The 17,815-nt window shown below is 36.0% G+C and overlaps 1 protein-coding gene across 3 annotated transcripts in view; it reads left to right on the forward strand.

Annotated features, from left to right (window-relative positions):
- The first annotated feature begins 1,141 nt into the window (after positions 1–1,141).
- The window catches only part of SEPTIN7 (septin 7), a 39,369-nt gene continuing 22,695 nt past the window's right edge, over positions 1,142–17,815 (forward strand). For 2 of the 3 annotated variants that reach the window (XM_070424781.1, XM_070424782.1), the window contains exons 1-3: positions 1,732–1,770; positions 2,503–2,605; positions 8,474–8,580. In XM_070424781.1, the coding sequence (XP_070280882.1) occupies positions 1,747–1,770; positions 2,503–2,605; positions 8,474–8,580 (234 nt within the window). In that variant the 5' untranslated portion in view covers positions 1,732–1,746. Of the gene's footprint in view, positions 1,223–1,731; positions 1,771–2,502; positions 2,606–8,473; positions 8,581–17,815 lie in introns of those variants that run through there. The other variant, XM_070424783.1, reaches the window with a different exon arrangement.

Genomic DNA, 17,815 nt, shown 5'->3' on the forward strand with positions numbered 1-17,815 from the left:
TATGCCAAAGACTTCTAGGAGATGAGGATAAAGCAAGGAATAAGACACAGGGGGCAGACTCTGAGGCGGTTTTGTTATGTTTTTTTGTCTGGTGGGTTTCTTGAATCTGCAAACTAATATTTTCTCTGAAACTTCTTCAACTCTCCCAGATGGCCCTTTTTTTTATTTTTGATGCCACAATTTATATAATTCATTAATCTCTACCTTGATGGAGCTTACAATCTAGTTGGAGATGGGTTGGGGCAGAGATGGCAATAAACAAGAAGAGTACAGTGTATGTTAGATGGTGGTAAGGGCTAAGGAGAAAATCCTAAAGCAGCGAAGTTCTGAGGTGATGAGTGGGAGTAATTTTAGATAAGGTGGTCAGGGTGGGCCTTGCTGTGAAGGTGACATGTGAAGGGTTAGCATCATTATCATCATTGTTTCAGGTTGTAGTAATACAGATTCATGTCAGTACAGAATAAAAGTGCACACTTTTCCCAGACATTTTGTCCAAGGGCATTCTGTTTTCTTCGTGCTTCATTCGTTGTCTTTCAGTTTTCACAGCTCACATTTACTTCATTTTTCCATTTGTTTTTGCTTTCCATCTTTAGCTTCCTTCCCTTTCATGTATCCATCCATGAGCCTGCATTTCTTCCAATTCTGAATTTTAGTTTAGGTAATTAATAAAACCTGAAACACACTACTGTGTAAATATTTTACCTAAAACATTTTGTCTTTATCTGATCTGGGCTGTCTTAATTCAGTGACTGACAAAGCAAAATTGACATTTTTTTCTTACTGATATTTAAACTTGGTTCCTATATAGCTTCCAGAAACTGTATGCTTGACAGCTTTCCCACCATTTCTCATAACACTTCAGGTGCAGGGTATATAAAAGGTAGGAGGTTTTTTGTTCTATATTTCATCAAGAGAGCTGCTGAAAATGAACTCAACTCACTGGGCCTTGTATCCCTCAAAAAAAAAAAAGTCTTACTGACGTGTAGAGAACAGTCTGCCTTTAATTTATTTGTAATTTACCTGTGATTTGTTGAATTACATGTAAGTAACTTTTATTTTTTTCCCTATCTTTTGCTATGTTCCAAATGGATTTCCTCTCCTGTTTGGACTAAATGTGTCATGTACAATTCTTGGAATTCTTCATTTACTGTTCCTCTGTGGATCTGTTCTGTTGGAATCTGGAACACTGGAATGATGGAAATGTGTTCTTTACAAAGTAGCTGTGAGTATACTTGATAATTTATACAGAGACTTTTTTCAGTCTAAATTAACTTAAATTTAACTTACAGTTGGATGAAATATAAGCCAAGGAAGCCTTATTTTAATACATAGTTGTAGCTCTACACATGTAGGCTCTCAGATATTTTATTTTAAAATAATATATTCTGATCAGTATCCTAATTATATTTAAAATTAGGTTTTCAATTTAATTGGCTTTTTTTTTGTCTCAACATTTGGCTTAAAAATTAGTTTATGTGAATGAAAAAAGGGTAAAAGGTTATGGATAGAATATTTAACTACATATGTGATACTAGTGAGGAATGCAGACTGTTGTTAAATCCAAATGTGTTAAATTAATGCTTTAATCTCATATGAGGTTTTTAAAATGAGAATTTAAATGTTACAAAAACTTTTAAAAGAAATGAGTACCTCTTCAGAATATTTTGCAATTATATTTTAATGATGAATAAGACCTACCTCTTAAGTAAAATTAACTAATAAGACTCTACTCAGATGGCCTGAACTATGGACAGTTTTTCTCACCAATGGGTAAGTTAAAAATCAGACTTATTCACTACACCAATTTAGAAGTAAGTTTCTTTGAATTACTCATGCAACTATTATATTGAGATCATCAAAAAACATAAAAATTATAAAACTGAATTATAACTTAAAACCAGGATAAATCTGATTTCCCTGATAATGAAGACAGCAGAATCATGTGAAAACTTGAAGTGACATAATTGGATTTTGGCATAATAGCATGAAAGATACTGTTTATTGATTAACACTGGTCATGAGAGCCTTCAAAAATTTGTGGAGAAATTGCTTTAAACTCAACTTTTTTTTTTTAAACTCATATCTGTGGTAATTAGTATGAACAAATGGGATAATTAGAAGAGTTCTTAATATAATTTTAAGGGATTTTATATTGTGAATAATCCTTTGTTGTTTCTTTTTAAGTTGATTGGTCAGAATCTTATTGTGAATAACTCACTATAAAGTGAAATCTTTGCTCGGAGGCAGATTTTTTAAATTTTTATTTTATTTCCTTGGATTTTTATAATTGGCCATTATATTGTCAGTTAACTCATGCTTAATTCATTTTGTCCATTGCTGCAGTTAAGCAATACTTTTATTGATACCATTAGAAGTCTGTTTTATTTGCCATGAATAATAGTTTGTATCGTTTTCAAAAATAGGTTAGTGAAGGGAATTTGAAATGTGTGACAAAAGAGTTTGCTGATAAATGAATAACTTGGCCCTTTTTTCTTTTCTCAGCAACAGAAGAACCTTGAAGGCTATGTGGGATTTGCAAATCTACCAAATCAAGTATACAGGAAATCAGTGAAGAGAGGGTTTGAATTCACACTTATGGTTGTGGGTAAGATATGATTTCTCCCTAAAATTGAATTTTGATCTAAATATTAAACTATTAATCAACTCTGAATGAATTTAAGAAAACAATACTCCAAAAAACTACAGGGACCCTGTGTTATATTTTCTCTTACTATGTGAATACATTTTAAAATTGAGCTTGGTATAACAGGATTTATATGTTTTCTTGTCTCCTTTTAGTTTCCAAAACTAAAAGTTGACAAGCAGTGAGGTGGAGGTGGAATATAACACTAGAGAAGTTCTCTTCACTTAGTAATGCTACAAGAGGAAATAGCATCTGGTGATTACTTATTTCTCCAGGATAATTTTTTTCCTGTGGCTTATATTGCTAAGTAGCATCATAGCACATGCACATTTAACTTAAACATATGTGCTCTCAATTTGAAAAAGAAGGATAGGGTAGGAAGGATCATAATCATGCAAATTATTACCCCAGGAATTCATTGAGTATAAGTTCTGAAGTGAGTGAAATATGAATCTCCTTATTCTTTAATTCAGTCTCATTTTTCTGTGCTTTATTCTTTGAATACCTTACCCTGCATGTAGTCAATTTTAAGATTGTCAAGGGTTACTTTGACAGTAGGTTGGTAACATCATCATTGTCTATGAAGGAACACATTACCATATGTAAGATGAGTAGACTTAAATGACAGTCTTAATCTTAAATGACTATAATATTTTCATCTCATTTAGGCTGACTTTAGAACAAATCCTAAGTGTGATGCAACTTTATTGTATTTGTCTATACTTTGTAAGAAGGTTAAAAGCAGGATAATGGATTGACTGTCCTTCACAAAGAAAATTGAGTTGATACTGGGCCTTTATGTTGTGTGCATTAATTTTTGCTAATACAGTCAACCCATGGTATTGAATTAGATTAAATTATTTATAAAATACTCCTTCATTGAAGGGAAAAATATTTTTATCAATTGACCATAATACTTCAGTTAACTTGCCTGTCACAGGTAGAGTAAAAGTATAGTATGCCTAGCTTCCAAATTGCTGCTATGGAGTAGAAGTGGGTCTAGCTATATGGATAAAACTTCTATAGAACATGCCTTTTCTTCCATAAGTTTGTAACATGATCATTATATGTGAAGAAATAGTACATTTACATATGTAATGTTAGTGATCTTAAATGTCAAACTATAGACAAATATAAGATCATTTTTTTTAATTTGTAAGAAAACTTCCAGGGTCCATTAGGATAATTACAATGATTTTCAAAAATGTTTTGATATTAAAATTTTAGCATAAAAAAATAACTTCTTTCTTAGCAAATAGGTTTTTATTGATTTTTTTTTTTTTAAGAGAGGAAGGGAGAGAGATATAGAAATACTGATGAGAGGAAACATCAAATTGATTGGCTACCTCCTGCACATACCCTGCTGGGGATCGAGCCTGCAACCTGTGGCATGTGCCCTGACCAGGAATCTAACCACTGACCTCTTGGTGCATGAGTCAACACTCAACCACTGAGCCACACCAGTTGAACTAAAGAATAATTTCTTGAACATATGCTTAGTAGAATAATATTGGCATATGCAGGCCAGATTGAGTTTTAAATGCCTGTGAGATTTTTCTAGATAAAATATATATTTTTTAAATGTTAACTCTTACCTGAGGATATGTTTTCATTGATTTGAGGGAGGGACACGCACACACGCACTCAGTTGTCTCCTGTATGCACCCCAACAGGGGATTGAACCTGCAACATTTCACTGTGTGGCCAGAGCCACACTGTCATATCATCTTGATTTTCAGAGGAAATATGTAATCTCTGAATGTATCCTTTTGTGAACTACAACTTTTGTATTTTCATTGATAAAACATTTAGGTCTCTAATTCAGCAAAGTATGAAATCTGGCTAGCTTTTTTATTAAGCATACTAGTGGCCCAGTGCATGAAATTCGTGCACATTAAAAGGGGATTAATTAGAGGAAATATTTTAATATTGCTATTTGCCCTTTCTCTATAATAGAAGTGTCAGAGATTAAAGAAAATTAGTAAAATATATATGAAAATCTTTCTCCTGTCAGAGACTGGGGCGCACCAAGGGACCCAGAGTCAAGTCCCTGCCCACCCATGTGCGCCTCAAAATCATGCGAGACCCAGACCCAGCCACCTCCCTTCTCCTCCCCCATTGGGCTAGATCTAGACCCGGCCTGTCTCACCCTTGTCAAGCCCCTCCCTACAGGGGGTGCGGTCTGAGGTTCCCTGTCAAGCCCCATGGGGGCGAGCGGGGGGAGCCTTAGGTCCCTGCTGATTGCTCATTAAGACTCATTAAGGAACTCAGCCTCCACTGTGAGTGCAGCCATCTTGTGTTACGGAAACCCTGCCTCCGGAAACCCTGCCTCCGCTTTGGGCACCACCGTCTTTGTGGTGGGGTGATGGTCAATTTGCATATTCCCTCTTTATTATATAGGATTTACACCATTAACTATTTATTGTGAATGTTACAAATATGCATACTCATGTTTTTGGTGTTTTGTTTTTTTTTAAAAGAAATACAGGCTCACACAATCACCAGTGTGCTTGCTTCATGCAACCTACCATTTGTCCTTTGTGTATAAATTTGGGTATATGAGATATATGGGACTTGAAAGAATCTATGAGTCATCTAGTGCATAAGATCAAAGTCAACCCTTCAGCATTAAAAGGCACTCCTTAACATCACTTTGTAGAATGTGCTCCCTGCTCAAGAATAGATCAACTCCCTGCTTCCCCTCTTCTATCCAAGTAAAATGTTTTGGGTTTTTTTGTTATACTCTGTGGTGTGTTTTTTCTTCTCCTGATATCTCGCCTTTTTCTTACCCTCTAGTGCAGCCGTGGGCAAACTACGGCCCGCGGGCCGGATCCGGCCCGTTTGAAATGAATAAAACTAAAAAAAAGAAAAGATCGTACCCTTTTATGTAATGATGTTTACTTTGAATTTATATTAGTTCACACAAACACTCCATCCATGCTTTTGTTCCGGCCCTCCGGTCCAGTTTAAGAACCCATTGTGGCCCTCGAGTCAAAAGGTTTGCCCACCCCTGCCCTAGTGTGATCATTGGTCTTAAGCTGCCCTCTAGTTTTATAGAACCCTCCACTTTATTTCCACAAAATCTTTACTTTGGTTCATATTTTTCAAAACTAATCCTATTTCCTTTCAAACTAAAACTTCCATAGTGAATGCTGGCCACTACTAGAAAGAAATTAGAGGAAAAATGTAATATCCCCCACCCCAGTATGAAAGATTAACAGTATTTCCAAGAATACTTGATTTTTATGAGGGATGTTTATTGAATGATCACTTAGAATTTCAGGCAACAACATGAAGAATTTAGAGGAACGTGGTGTGAAGAGCTGTTAAACAGTATCTGTTGACTTCAGCTTTTTTTTCAGTTTAGCAGAACTTACAGAAACTTGATTTACAAACTCCAAAAGATGGCATACCCTAGCCTAAAGGAAAAAATACATTTATTTATTTTTATTCTTGACATTATTACAGATGTCCCTCATTTCCCCCCCACTTTGCCCGCTTCCATCCAGCCCCTGCCCCACCCCGGACATATACTCACTCAGGACAGTGCATTTTAAAGACAAGGTTGTGATAATTCATTTTAAAAATAATCATAAACAAAATTTTCTACATAGACATTTAGGTTTTTCTGGTAATAGGATTTTTTTAAAAAGTTATCTTCTTGAATTGGGCTATAAAAAAGAGTACTTTTATTAGATTATACCAAGAAATATCATAAATCATAAATATCCTCCTTAAGACCTCTCAACTTTTGATGCATAGCAAGTGAAAACTTTTGAACTCAGTGAATGAGGTAATTATTGAGCGGTTGGTTGGAATGTTTGCTACTAGCTACACAGCAGAATTACTACTTAGCTCTTAGAGCTGGTGGTCAATTACTGTAATTAGAATAAGTAAACCTTATTTACATAATTGCAGAACCAGGTCATAGGGAACCTGTTTAGCTTGCACTTTATAATTAGCCTGTACATCATCTGTATGTTGCAAATTCCATGATATATAGAATACCTTGGAAATAAGCAGTATCTAATGTAACCTAGACTGTTAGATTAAATCTTCAGAGATAAGCATATCAAAAAGCAAAATAGCCCTAACCAGTTTGGCTCAGTGGATAGAGCGTCAGCCTGCGGACTCAAGGGTCCCAGGTTCGATTCCGGTCATGGGCATGTACCTTGGTTGCAGGCACATACCCAGTAGGGAGTGTGCAGGAGGCAGCTGATCGATGTTTCTCTCTCATCGATGTTTCTGACTCTCTCTGTCCCTCTCCCTTCCTCTCTGTAAAAAATCAATAAAATATATTTTTTAAAAATCAATGAAATATATTAAAAACATTAAATTAAAAAAAGGCAAAACAAAGAATAGCACCCTCCTGGATAACTTATTTTTATCTACCTCCTGGGTGATATCTTTTCTTTATTTAACTGAATAAATCTGTACTTTTAAATTTCCCACCTGTTAACTCTCACCATTTGACTTCTTAATATAAAATTGCTTTTATTAAAGGTCAGTAAAAGGCCTTCTCATTGTCCCTTGGCCACTTTTTAAAAAAATCTCTTATTTGGTATTATTGACCACTTTTCTTTGCAATTCCTTCTCACTTTTTGTGATACCGCCTCTTCATTTATCTGGTTGCTTAGGTTCCTTTCCACTAACCATCTTTATTTTTCTTTTATTATTATTTATTTTAATCTTTATTGTTGAAACTGACCATCTTTAAATGTTGTTGTAACTATTATAAATAATTATTGGTGGGACTTCAAAACTTCGTGAACAAACATTTTATGAATGTTTGATTCTTAGGCTTGAAATGTAATATTTCTGAACAGTGATGAAATATGCATGGCTTTCATGGGCTAAAACTCAAAGATATGATCACAATATATTAAGTATTCAGTAGGTATCTGAAAAATGTTTACTTGGGTAGAATTTTTTCATTTATTTTTAATCAAGCATATTATTCAGGTTTATTTTTAATAATTAAGCATATTAATTATTCAGGTTATTCCCATTTTTTAACTACTTGGTTTATCAGTATCTGAGAGGCCTGTTAGTCTTTCACTATGTGCTCTTGTAGCGCCTTATGCAATCATCTTTGTACCATGTTTAAATTAAATGGTATATTACAGGTTTCTCCCAGCCAGTGTGTATTTGGGTACATGTATGGGTGTGTGTGTGTGTAGGGAGATTCTTTTCCTAGCTGTATGATTTCTTGCTTTGGTCATTCATTAATTATTGCATTTTTACTTTTATGTTTTATTTCACTAAAGCAGCCATATACAATCCAGTGTTTTGTTTATGCCTAACTTTGACCTCTAGGAATACATTATTGTTAAAAATGAAGGCTATTGCCCAGCTGGTGTGGCTCAGTGGTGAGTAGCGTCCTATGAACTAGAGGTTATGGTTTGATTCCCAGTCAGAGAACTGGGATAAAATATGCATGGCTTTTGGGTCTCAGGCTCGATCCCCAGTAGGGGGCGTTCAGGAGTTAGCCCATGATGATTCTCTCTCATCATTGATATTTCTATCCCTCTCTCTGAAATCAATAAAAACAACATTTTTTCCCTAAATGGAGGCTGTGGTATCAGGAACATTACTTTGTAAAATTATAAAACTAAAAAGATTCCTTGGAAACGGGTCTAATTTGATAAGAAAATGAGGACAAAGAATTTACTCTAATAGGGAGTCTTTATAGTATATTTTCTAATGTCACATTTTTGTCCCACCAAGAAGTACTTGGATATAGCAAGTTTGATTATAGCATTGGTTGAATATTACAGTCAATAACATGGCAGAGTTTAACAGATTCCCCCTCCTCCCTGTTTCTTTTAGGTGAATCTGGATTGGGAAAGTCAACGTTAATCAACTCATTATTCCTCACAGATCTGTATTCTCCAGAGTATCCAGGTCCTTCCCATAGAATAAAAAAGACTGTACAGGTATGCGTATTAGTTTTGTTAATTGATGACAAGCTGAAATAATGTTAACACACAAAATCACGTACTATAACTTTTATTATGCTTCCCTAGAGGTAGGTTTCAGAGTTGGCCTCAGCCAATGTAAAATGGTAAACATGTTGCTGAGAGAGAAAGAAGTGCAGCCAATTAGAGAAATTATCTTGACTAAAACCCAAATTTGTCCTGAAGGCCCTAATAGAAATTACACTGTGATAATTATAGGAGTAACTAATACTCCTAGAGTTGTGCTGAATAGTAAGGTAGCTACTTGCCTTATGTGGCCATTTAAGTTTGAATGAGTTAAAGTAAATAAAATTAAAAATTTAACTTCTCAGTTGCAATAGTCACATCTCTAAGTATTCACTAGCCATATGTGGCTAATGGCTACTATTTGGGCAGTGAATATATATGTTACCATTGCAGAAAGTTCTCTTGGACAGTGAGATAGAGAAAACATGACTGAAAAGCCATTATTATTTAAATACAGTGTTCTGTGTTCATTGGTAACATAATACCACATAGTAGTTGAATGGCAGTAGCAGTTCATTAAGGCTCCCAAGCTATGTGTGGTCTAATTTAGTACTTTTCAAATTGGCTTGTCTATTCAGATCACTTGGTAAAATTTAATTTCTGTTCTGTTAGGTCTGAGGTGGACTGAGATTCTGCATTTCTAACAAAATCCTAGGTGATGGCAGTGGTACTGGCCCATAGACCATATTGCATATATAGACTCTAGATCTGTCTGCACTGTCCAGTACAATAGCATTTGCCACATGTGGTTGTTGAGCTCTTAAAATATGGGTAGTCCAACTCGAAATGTTATGCAAGTATAAAATACACCTCCTATTTTGGAGACTTAGTATGTAAAAGAGAGTGTAAAATGTCTAATAGTTTTTCTTGTATTGATTGCATTTTGCAATGAAAAAATTTTGGTTATATTGGTTTAAATAAAATACATTATTACTTTTTAAAGTGGCTACTGAAAAATTCAAAGTTACTTTTGGAGTTTACATTACATTTTTGTTCGGCAGCAGTGCTCTAAACTAGCGGTCGACAACCTTTCGGATCTCATGGATACCAGTGGTCCACGGACCCCTGGTTGAGGACTGCTGCTTTAAACTATTGATTGAAAAAGTTGTTGGTGGAGTGATGCAGCACATAAGCAGAGAGGAGGGACATGGAGCAGGCTTTACTCGGTAGTGGTGCAGGAGCTGGATTTGGAGGATTGGCAGAAATTATCTCAGAGCACAAGATGGAAGGACAGTCTGGAAATTTGGGACAGAAACATATATATCAAACTGCAAGATCCAGTATAGAAATTGGATCCCTAAGACATAATTCTGTTACATAAATGTTTTATTTCTTCTTTTTAAAGCTTTACTGTTGGGAATCTTTTTTTATCCCTCGTAGAGTTTGAGATTTCAAATTACCTGCAAAAGTGTGTTCTAAAAACTTGCTATTACATTGCTTATTGTAATCAGTATTGGATATTTTAACTCTAAGCAAAAAGTTAAACTTTTAACTTTCTTAATGTAGGTATTTAAATTCAGGATCAGTAAATGAAGTACATAGAAATGTTAAAGGAACCCCAGTGTAGATTCCTAGGTTTGGGCATATCTGTATATAAAAGCCTAAGGGACTGAACGACTGGTTGCTTTGATGCGCACTGACCACATCAGTTGCTCAGTTCACAGGATCGCGCTCCCTCCTGTCTGGATCGGGCCTGTGGGTATCCAGCCGAAACCCGCTATCCGACATCCCCTGAGGGGTCCTGGATTGCCAGAGGGCACAGGCCAGGCTGAGGGACCCCACCGGTGCATGAATCTGGGCACCAGGCCACTAGTGTAGTATAAAATATCTGTTAGCCCTAGCTGGCTTGGTTCAGTGGATAGAGTATCTGCCTGTGGGTTCAATTCCGGTCAGGGACACATGGCTGGGTTGTGGGCTCGATACCCAGTCGGGGGAGTGCAGGAAGCAGTCAAATAATGATTCTCATCATTGATGTTTCTGTCTCTCTCTCCCTCTCCCTTCCTCTCTGAAATCAATAAAAATATATTTTTTAAAAAATCTGTTAAATCTTAATGTTCTTGTACCTACCAAGGTGATTAGTGCTAGTGAGGTTTTCTAAATCCTCTTAGTAATTTTAGCACCTAACAAAATGCCAGGCCTGCATTAGTACTTAAACTAACATAGTGAGTCATTAGCATCTTACAAGTAGTGTACCAAGTACTTTAGATACATTAACTTACTTAATTCTTATAAGGACTTTATGAAGTAGGTGGTATTATGATCTCTATTTCATAAATGTGGACATTGAGGCACAGAGATGCTGATATGCCTGAGATCATGTAGAGTGACAGAACTAGGCTACAAATAGAAGCAGTCTGGTTTAGTCAGTATTCTGTCGGCCTATGCTATCTCTCTATTGTAGATAATAAAAAGCTAGTTTAATTAACTTATTCTTAATAGATGGATTAGCTTTTCTTTACATCTACCCCTTTTTAAATAATGATTGGTCCAATAAATTATCAGTTTTCTTTTGACTTATTTTACCTTTTCCTTTAAAAATATGACATAGGGAGATATTTTACCAATTAGGCAATTTAAAATGAAGACTAAATGATTTGATCAGTGAAGTTATTTCTTCCTCATAGTTTTGTAGTATGTGAAAGTAGTTGAAGTAACATGAAAATGCCTCTCTAGGCCATGAGGCTGCTCTCTGGTGCTGTGCTAGCTAGTAGGGATACTTGAAGTGGGTTTTGTCATTGTACACACATGGTGTTTGCTGTTGCTTATTAGGTTTGAATTTGCAAGATGGACTCGGGAGGGTATTGACTTTCATTTAAGTACTGGGCTTGAAATTCCAGTGAAGTGCTGGGTGGATGATGGAAGCCAGTTAACTCACGAAAGTTTTGTACCTTACCATGTTTTAAAAAAATATTTCTAGCTCTCTTGATTCCCTGTGCAGTGATTTTTACTAGTGTCTAAACAGGTGAGAGTATCATCCCATGCAATCGCAGGAATTCAACACACAGAAATCTAGTTTTACATATTCTGCAATGAAGTATTTGTTCAAACAATGAGAGATTGTTTGTAATGTAGTTATAACAGTGCTTATTCTGTAATGGTTCACATAGTGCAAAAAAGTATATTAAATAGGATTCGTATACAATTGTCATCAGTGATTCCCACATTGTAAGACTGAATATTTTTTCCTTTTATTATATCTTCTTAATTTTATACAGTAAGCATGCTTTTATCATTCTTTTTTTTTTAAACACCTTTCAGAAAGGAAAAAGTAGCACTAAAAGATAAAAAGTAGCTATGGTGGGGGTTTGGGGCAGGGTAAAATTTATACTAGGTCAGTTCAACAAAACCTTCCTCTAATATTCCTTATGCCAAAAATAAATTTGCCAAACAAATCAACAGATTTATTAAAAATATCTATAGCCATATGGTACTGTTGACCCTAAACCAGCTGCTCTTCCTGCAGATTCTTCCATCTCACTACATGCAACTCTACCTTCCCAGTTGCTCAGACCAAAAATCTTGGAGCCATCCTCAATTCCTTTCTTCTACTTCCACATGCAGTCCATCACAGCATATCCAGAATCCTACCACCTTTTTCCACTTCCCTAGTACCACTCATATCCACAGTTCCATCTTCTCTTTTTCTGGATTATTGCAGTAGCCCCCCTTCAACCTATTTCCTACACTTATTTTCACTTTTGGCTTATTCTGCCTGTAATACTAAAAAATTCTCCTAGTCTCTGCCCCCAGCTCCAAATGTGTTAGCTCTATGAGGGTAGGGACTTCATTTTTTTCATTGTTATAAGCTCAGTTCCTAGACTGTATCTGTCATATGTTAGCATCCAGTATTTATTGAGTGATTGAACAAATGATTTAAGAAATTTATAAGAGTAAGTTTAATTGGGATATTTTTTAACTTGAGGATATTTGAAGTTTTGTTAATTTTTGTTTTTTGGTCTGTGATGTCCTGTAAATCCTTGTTGTAGATTAAATAAAATAGTTTTAATTTGAGGATCTTTATTAGTTTTATTATTTTCATCTTGTCTCAAGCAACATTTTTAAAAATTTAATTTTTAATTATTGTGCACCTTGTATACTAAAGGGCACAAATTTAAGCATAGAGCTTGATGAATTTTTGTGTGTATTTTTATATCCCGGTAACTACCACTCTGATTAATATATACATTTCTAGCACCCTAAAAGGCTTTCTTGTGCTGTTCTCACTCAGTATTACAACCCAACCCTAAATAGCAACTTTTTTACTTTTCTCTCTATAGATGTTCTTGTTCATTTAAATATACTCTTTGTGTCTGATTTCTTTCACTGGAGATTATGTCTGTGGTATTTATTCATGTTGCATAGCAATAGTTTTTTCATTGCTATATAATATTCCATTATAGCAGTGGTTCTCAACCTTCCTAATGCCGCGACCCTTTAATACAGTTCCTCATGTTGTGGTGACCCCCAATTTCATGGTTACAAATTGAACATAATTAAAGCATAGTGATTAATCACAAAAACAGTATGTAATTATATATGTGTTTTCCGATGGTCTTAGGTGACCCCTGTGAAAGGGTCATTCGACCCCCAAAGGGGTTGCGACCCACAGGTTGAGAACTGCTGCATTATAGGAATATTAGAGGCCCGCTGTATGAAAATTCATGTACTGGAGGGGGTGTTCCCTCAGCCCGGCCTGCCCCCTCTCACAGTCCGGGAGTCTTCAGGGCCAGGAGGCGACCTGGTGATCAGGGGAAGGTGACGCCCCATCACACCTCTGCTGCTGCCACTGCCGGTAGCACAAGCCTGGGCCGGCCCTGATTACCTGAGCCTCAGGCGGCCCTGGGCGGTTAGGCAGCTGCCATCTGAGGTTTGCCTGCGCCTGGGGGCTGAAGGGACTGGGGGTCTCCGGAGGCAGGCGCCTGCCACCCTGGCGGGGCTGAGGAGACTGGGTACTGCCATCTTGTAGCTGTGAGTGCCGCCATCTTTGAGGGCATGGCAGTCAGTTAGCATATTCCCTTCTTATTGGCTGTGACTCCACCATCTTTGAGGCCGGGGAAATCAATTAGCAGATTCCCTCTTTATTAGATAGGTTATAATAATCCATGTGGGAATATATTCTTTCTATTGTAGATGAGCATTTGGATTTTTAGTTTTTGGTGGACATAGGCACTCATTTTTCTTGTGAACATTGTGTGTGTGTGTGTGTGTAAATGTATTTCATTGTTTCACTTTTTACATTTTATTTCTTGAAGGATTGAACATGTCTTTTATACTCATTAAGTGTTCAGATATCATTAAAGTGTTTTGACCATCTTAATATGACTATTCTTTCCTTCCTTGATCTGAAGGAGTTCCTTTCCTAGATAATAGTCCCATACATTTCAGAAGTTACAGATAACTTCTCTCCGGCTAGCATCTGTTAAAGACATTGGGAGAAGTTCTTAATTTATTTTGTTAGAATTCTTTTTGCATTGGCCCATCTCCAATAATCCATTCTAAACTCACTTGACCTTTCTTTAAGGTAACACTTGAAAAGTATCCTCTTTTGCCCTGGCTAGGTTGCTCAGTTAGTTAGAGCATCATCCCTATATGGGAAGGTTCTGGGTTTGATCCCTGTTCAGGGCACATACAAGAATCAACCAATGGTGCATAAATAAGCAGAACAACAAGTCAGTGTTTCTTTCCCTCCCTTCTTTTCTTCCTCTCTCCCTCCCACCTCTCAAAATCAATCAATAAACTTTTTTTTAAAAAGTGCCATCTTTTATTGTGAATATTTTTTAGTATCTCTAGTAAGATTTTTAAGAAAAAGGCCTGTGTACCACTGTTAAGTCTCCTCCATTTTCCCACAAGTAAGACCTACAGCCTCTGAGAATTGGATTGATCCAGACTATTGCATGGAGGTATTCCTTGGTATACTGACACAAGTTGTAGATCATCCAAACTTCCCCCGCCCCCTTACCCAGGGAAGAACATGACATGTGCCAAGTCATTCAGCATAGTTAGAGAATAGAATGTAATTTTCTTTTGCAGTTGACTGGCTCTTCACCAAGCCCAGTAATCTCTCAGATGATCTGCTTTTGGAAGCTCATAAATTCTCTCAGCAGAGAGTGCTCAGAGAATTATATCCCAGCCCAGACATATTAGACCATAAGAAACATACAATCCTGAATTTCAAAAGGCAAACTCTGCAATTTCCCTGACCTGATGGCTTTCTGAAACACTTTCAACTGTCCAAAAAAGGAGGAGGAGGAAAGAAAAATCCTGTGATGTAGCCAAATAGGGAGTGAAATTTTAATAAACCACAATTTCACCCTAGCCAGTTTGGCTTAGTGGATAGAGCGTCAGTCTGCAGACCAAACGGTCCCAGGTTCGATTCCAATTGAGGGCACGTACCTTGGTTGCACACTCCTCCCTGGCCTGGGCCCTGTTTGGGACTTGTGCAGGAGGCAACCAATCAGTTTGTTTCTCTTACAACGATGTTCCTGTCTTTCCCTCTCTCTTCCACTCTCCCTAAAAATCAATGGAAAAATATCCTCGGGTGAGGATTAACGCAATAAATAAATATATAAATGAAATATATTTAAAAAAAAAAAAGAAAGAAAATTCTAACCCTTTCCTTAAAATTTAATCCAGTTAATTAAGTAGCACTTTATTTACCATAGCAAATCATTCTTAAACATTAGGTTAGAAAAGTTTAGTTTATTTAACAGTCCTTTGAAAATGAAAGAAATGAAGCATATAAACATGGGAGGTTTGACTTTTTCTTCAGATTGAAAAACAACAATATTAGAAAACAGTGCCTTGGATTTCTGGAATCTAGGAATCCAAAAGAGGCCTCAATAAATTAATTATACATAAACAATATAAGGGCTTTAGTTTTATTTTCCAGAGAGAAACAGAGTTGAAAATGCCCCTGATTCATTCCTTCAGTATTAAATTATGCGTTTAATCTTAGAGAACTCTTGAGTGATGCCATAAAAAATGCTGATGTGACCTGCTTAAGTAAAGTGCATGGGAAAGTGGCCATTTGGAATACATTTGTTAAGAAAAGTTTGAAATTCCTGGACTTGCACTGATTTGTTTTCCATGGATCCCATGGGGATACTTGCAGAATCAGATGATAGGATACAGTTGGATGCTGTGAAGGGCACTCGTTTACAGTGATGTTTTCTGGATTTCTTCCATATGTTGCTGTCGACTCTGTATTTGACCATGTATGGATACACAGAATTTCATAGGCCAGAGGAGAAAAGAAGCTTTATAAACAATCTTTAAAGTATGTAAAATACAGATCTTTATTTTTCTTATGTCAATAAACAAGTTGTGCTGATTTTTTAAAATAAAGACAAGGAGACAAAGACCTTAAAATTTATTCTATTAGGATGTGTGAATAATGTACAATTTATTACTGAAGGTTTAGTAATAAGGCAATCAAATGGTTTGAAGTAAAATTGGAAGATGATTCATATAGAACAATTGCATTTTTGCATCAGTTTCTAATACATAGTACTATGGATATTTCTGCTTCAATAACAGTTCCCATTAATGAATGACCTGTTTTTATGAAGGAGATGGAAGTGAATTCGAGATAGATGAAGATGTAAGATTTGACCGGATTGTCCTTTAAAAAAAGAGAGAGATAATTGACATATAAACAGATTGTTCTTTGATTAGAGGACCACTAGATATATGAAATGTGAACTTGCTAAGCCACTTAAATTTTTTTTAGTTTTGATAATCTAACACTGATGATGATGTCTGATTATTTTCTTAGTTATTTTGCCTCCCTCATATTATTAGAGTAACCTGGCATATAAGACAGGCTATATTATCTTGGCTGTGTGGCCTGAAACAGTGTTCTCCCAAGTGGATACTGGAGATGACCAAAAAAATATTAGAACATATATATATACACACACACATATATATATATATATATATATATATATATTTTTTTTTAAAATATATTTTTATTGATTTCAGAGAGGAAGAGAGGAGGAGAGAGAAAAACATCAATAACGAGAGAGAATCATTGATCGACTGCCTCCTGCACACTCCCTACTGGGGTTCGAGCCCACAACCATGGCATGTGTCCTGACCAGGAATCTTAACTGTGACCTTCTGATTCATAGGTCAATGCTCAACCACTGAGCCACACTGGCTGGGCTAAGACCCTTATATTTTGACGTTTACTTTTTTAATCTATAGAAAAATTAATACTTACTAATGTTTAATGTTCAGATTGCCAATTATATATAATTGAATTGAAAATATATTTGGGATGTGAGAGTTTACATCAGGATCAGAGCTGTCTGAAGACCATTGGTCTAAAAGATAAGACCTTTGCCTCTTGTCTAAAATAGTAGAAGCTCCTCCATGGACTTGCATGTCCAAATTTAGGAACTGTTTTCAGTTTTAACAGAATTCTTTTTTGATAATACTCTTTTTAACAAAATAACTTTTGATTTCTGTAGACCTGCATTGTCCAATTCCATAGTCACTAAGCCACATGTGGCTATTTAAAATAATTCAAATGGAATGAAATTAAACATTCTGTTTCTCAGTTACACATTGTACGGTGTAAGTAGCCACTTGGGCAAGCAGCCACTGTAGTGGACAGTGCCAATATATAGAACATTGCAATTATCTCAAAAAGTTTTCTTGGGTAGTGCTGCTGCAGACTTTCTTGCTCAGCAATCTCAGTTTCATCTCCTCAGTCCCTTCATGCATCAGCTAGCATCTGTAAGAAATGCCAAAGGAGAATGGAAAGACATTATCGGCTCTGTAAAGGAGCACCAAATTTCTTTTACCAGAAATTAGTCAGTTTTCCTTTCCAAACTCTGTTAATCACATAAATAGTTGCAGTTTCTTCTCACCTGTTCACGATTACATTTTCCCCCTAAGTCTGGTGGCACGTAATCTGGACTGTATAATGGCACTTACCACTCAAAGTTGTAATATAATTCTTGCCTCTTACGTTAGCCTTTAGGCATGCCTGGAGTCTCTAGTTTAATAAGCACTAGATGTAAATGTACAATGAGTGGGGGAATTAGTATTCTTTTCTTCACTTTATCTAGTAGCAGCATATGCCCAGGGTGAATGATTTATATGTTCTGATTGTTTAAATCCAATACTCTTTTCAATAGGTTTTTACAAATTCTACAGAGGATGGAATATTTCAGTCAGA

This window comes from Myotis yumanensis, unplaced genomic scaffold (assembly GCF_028538775.1).
Source record: "Myotis yumanensis isolate MYYU_CA2020_CCGP unplaced genomic scaffold, mMyoYum1.0.hap1 SCAF_9, whole genome shotgun sequence".
In the NCBI taxonomy this organism is placed as follows: domain Eukaryota; kingdom Metazoa; phylum Chordata; class Mammalia; order Chiroptera; family Vespertilionidae; genus Myotis; species Myotis yumanensis.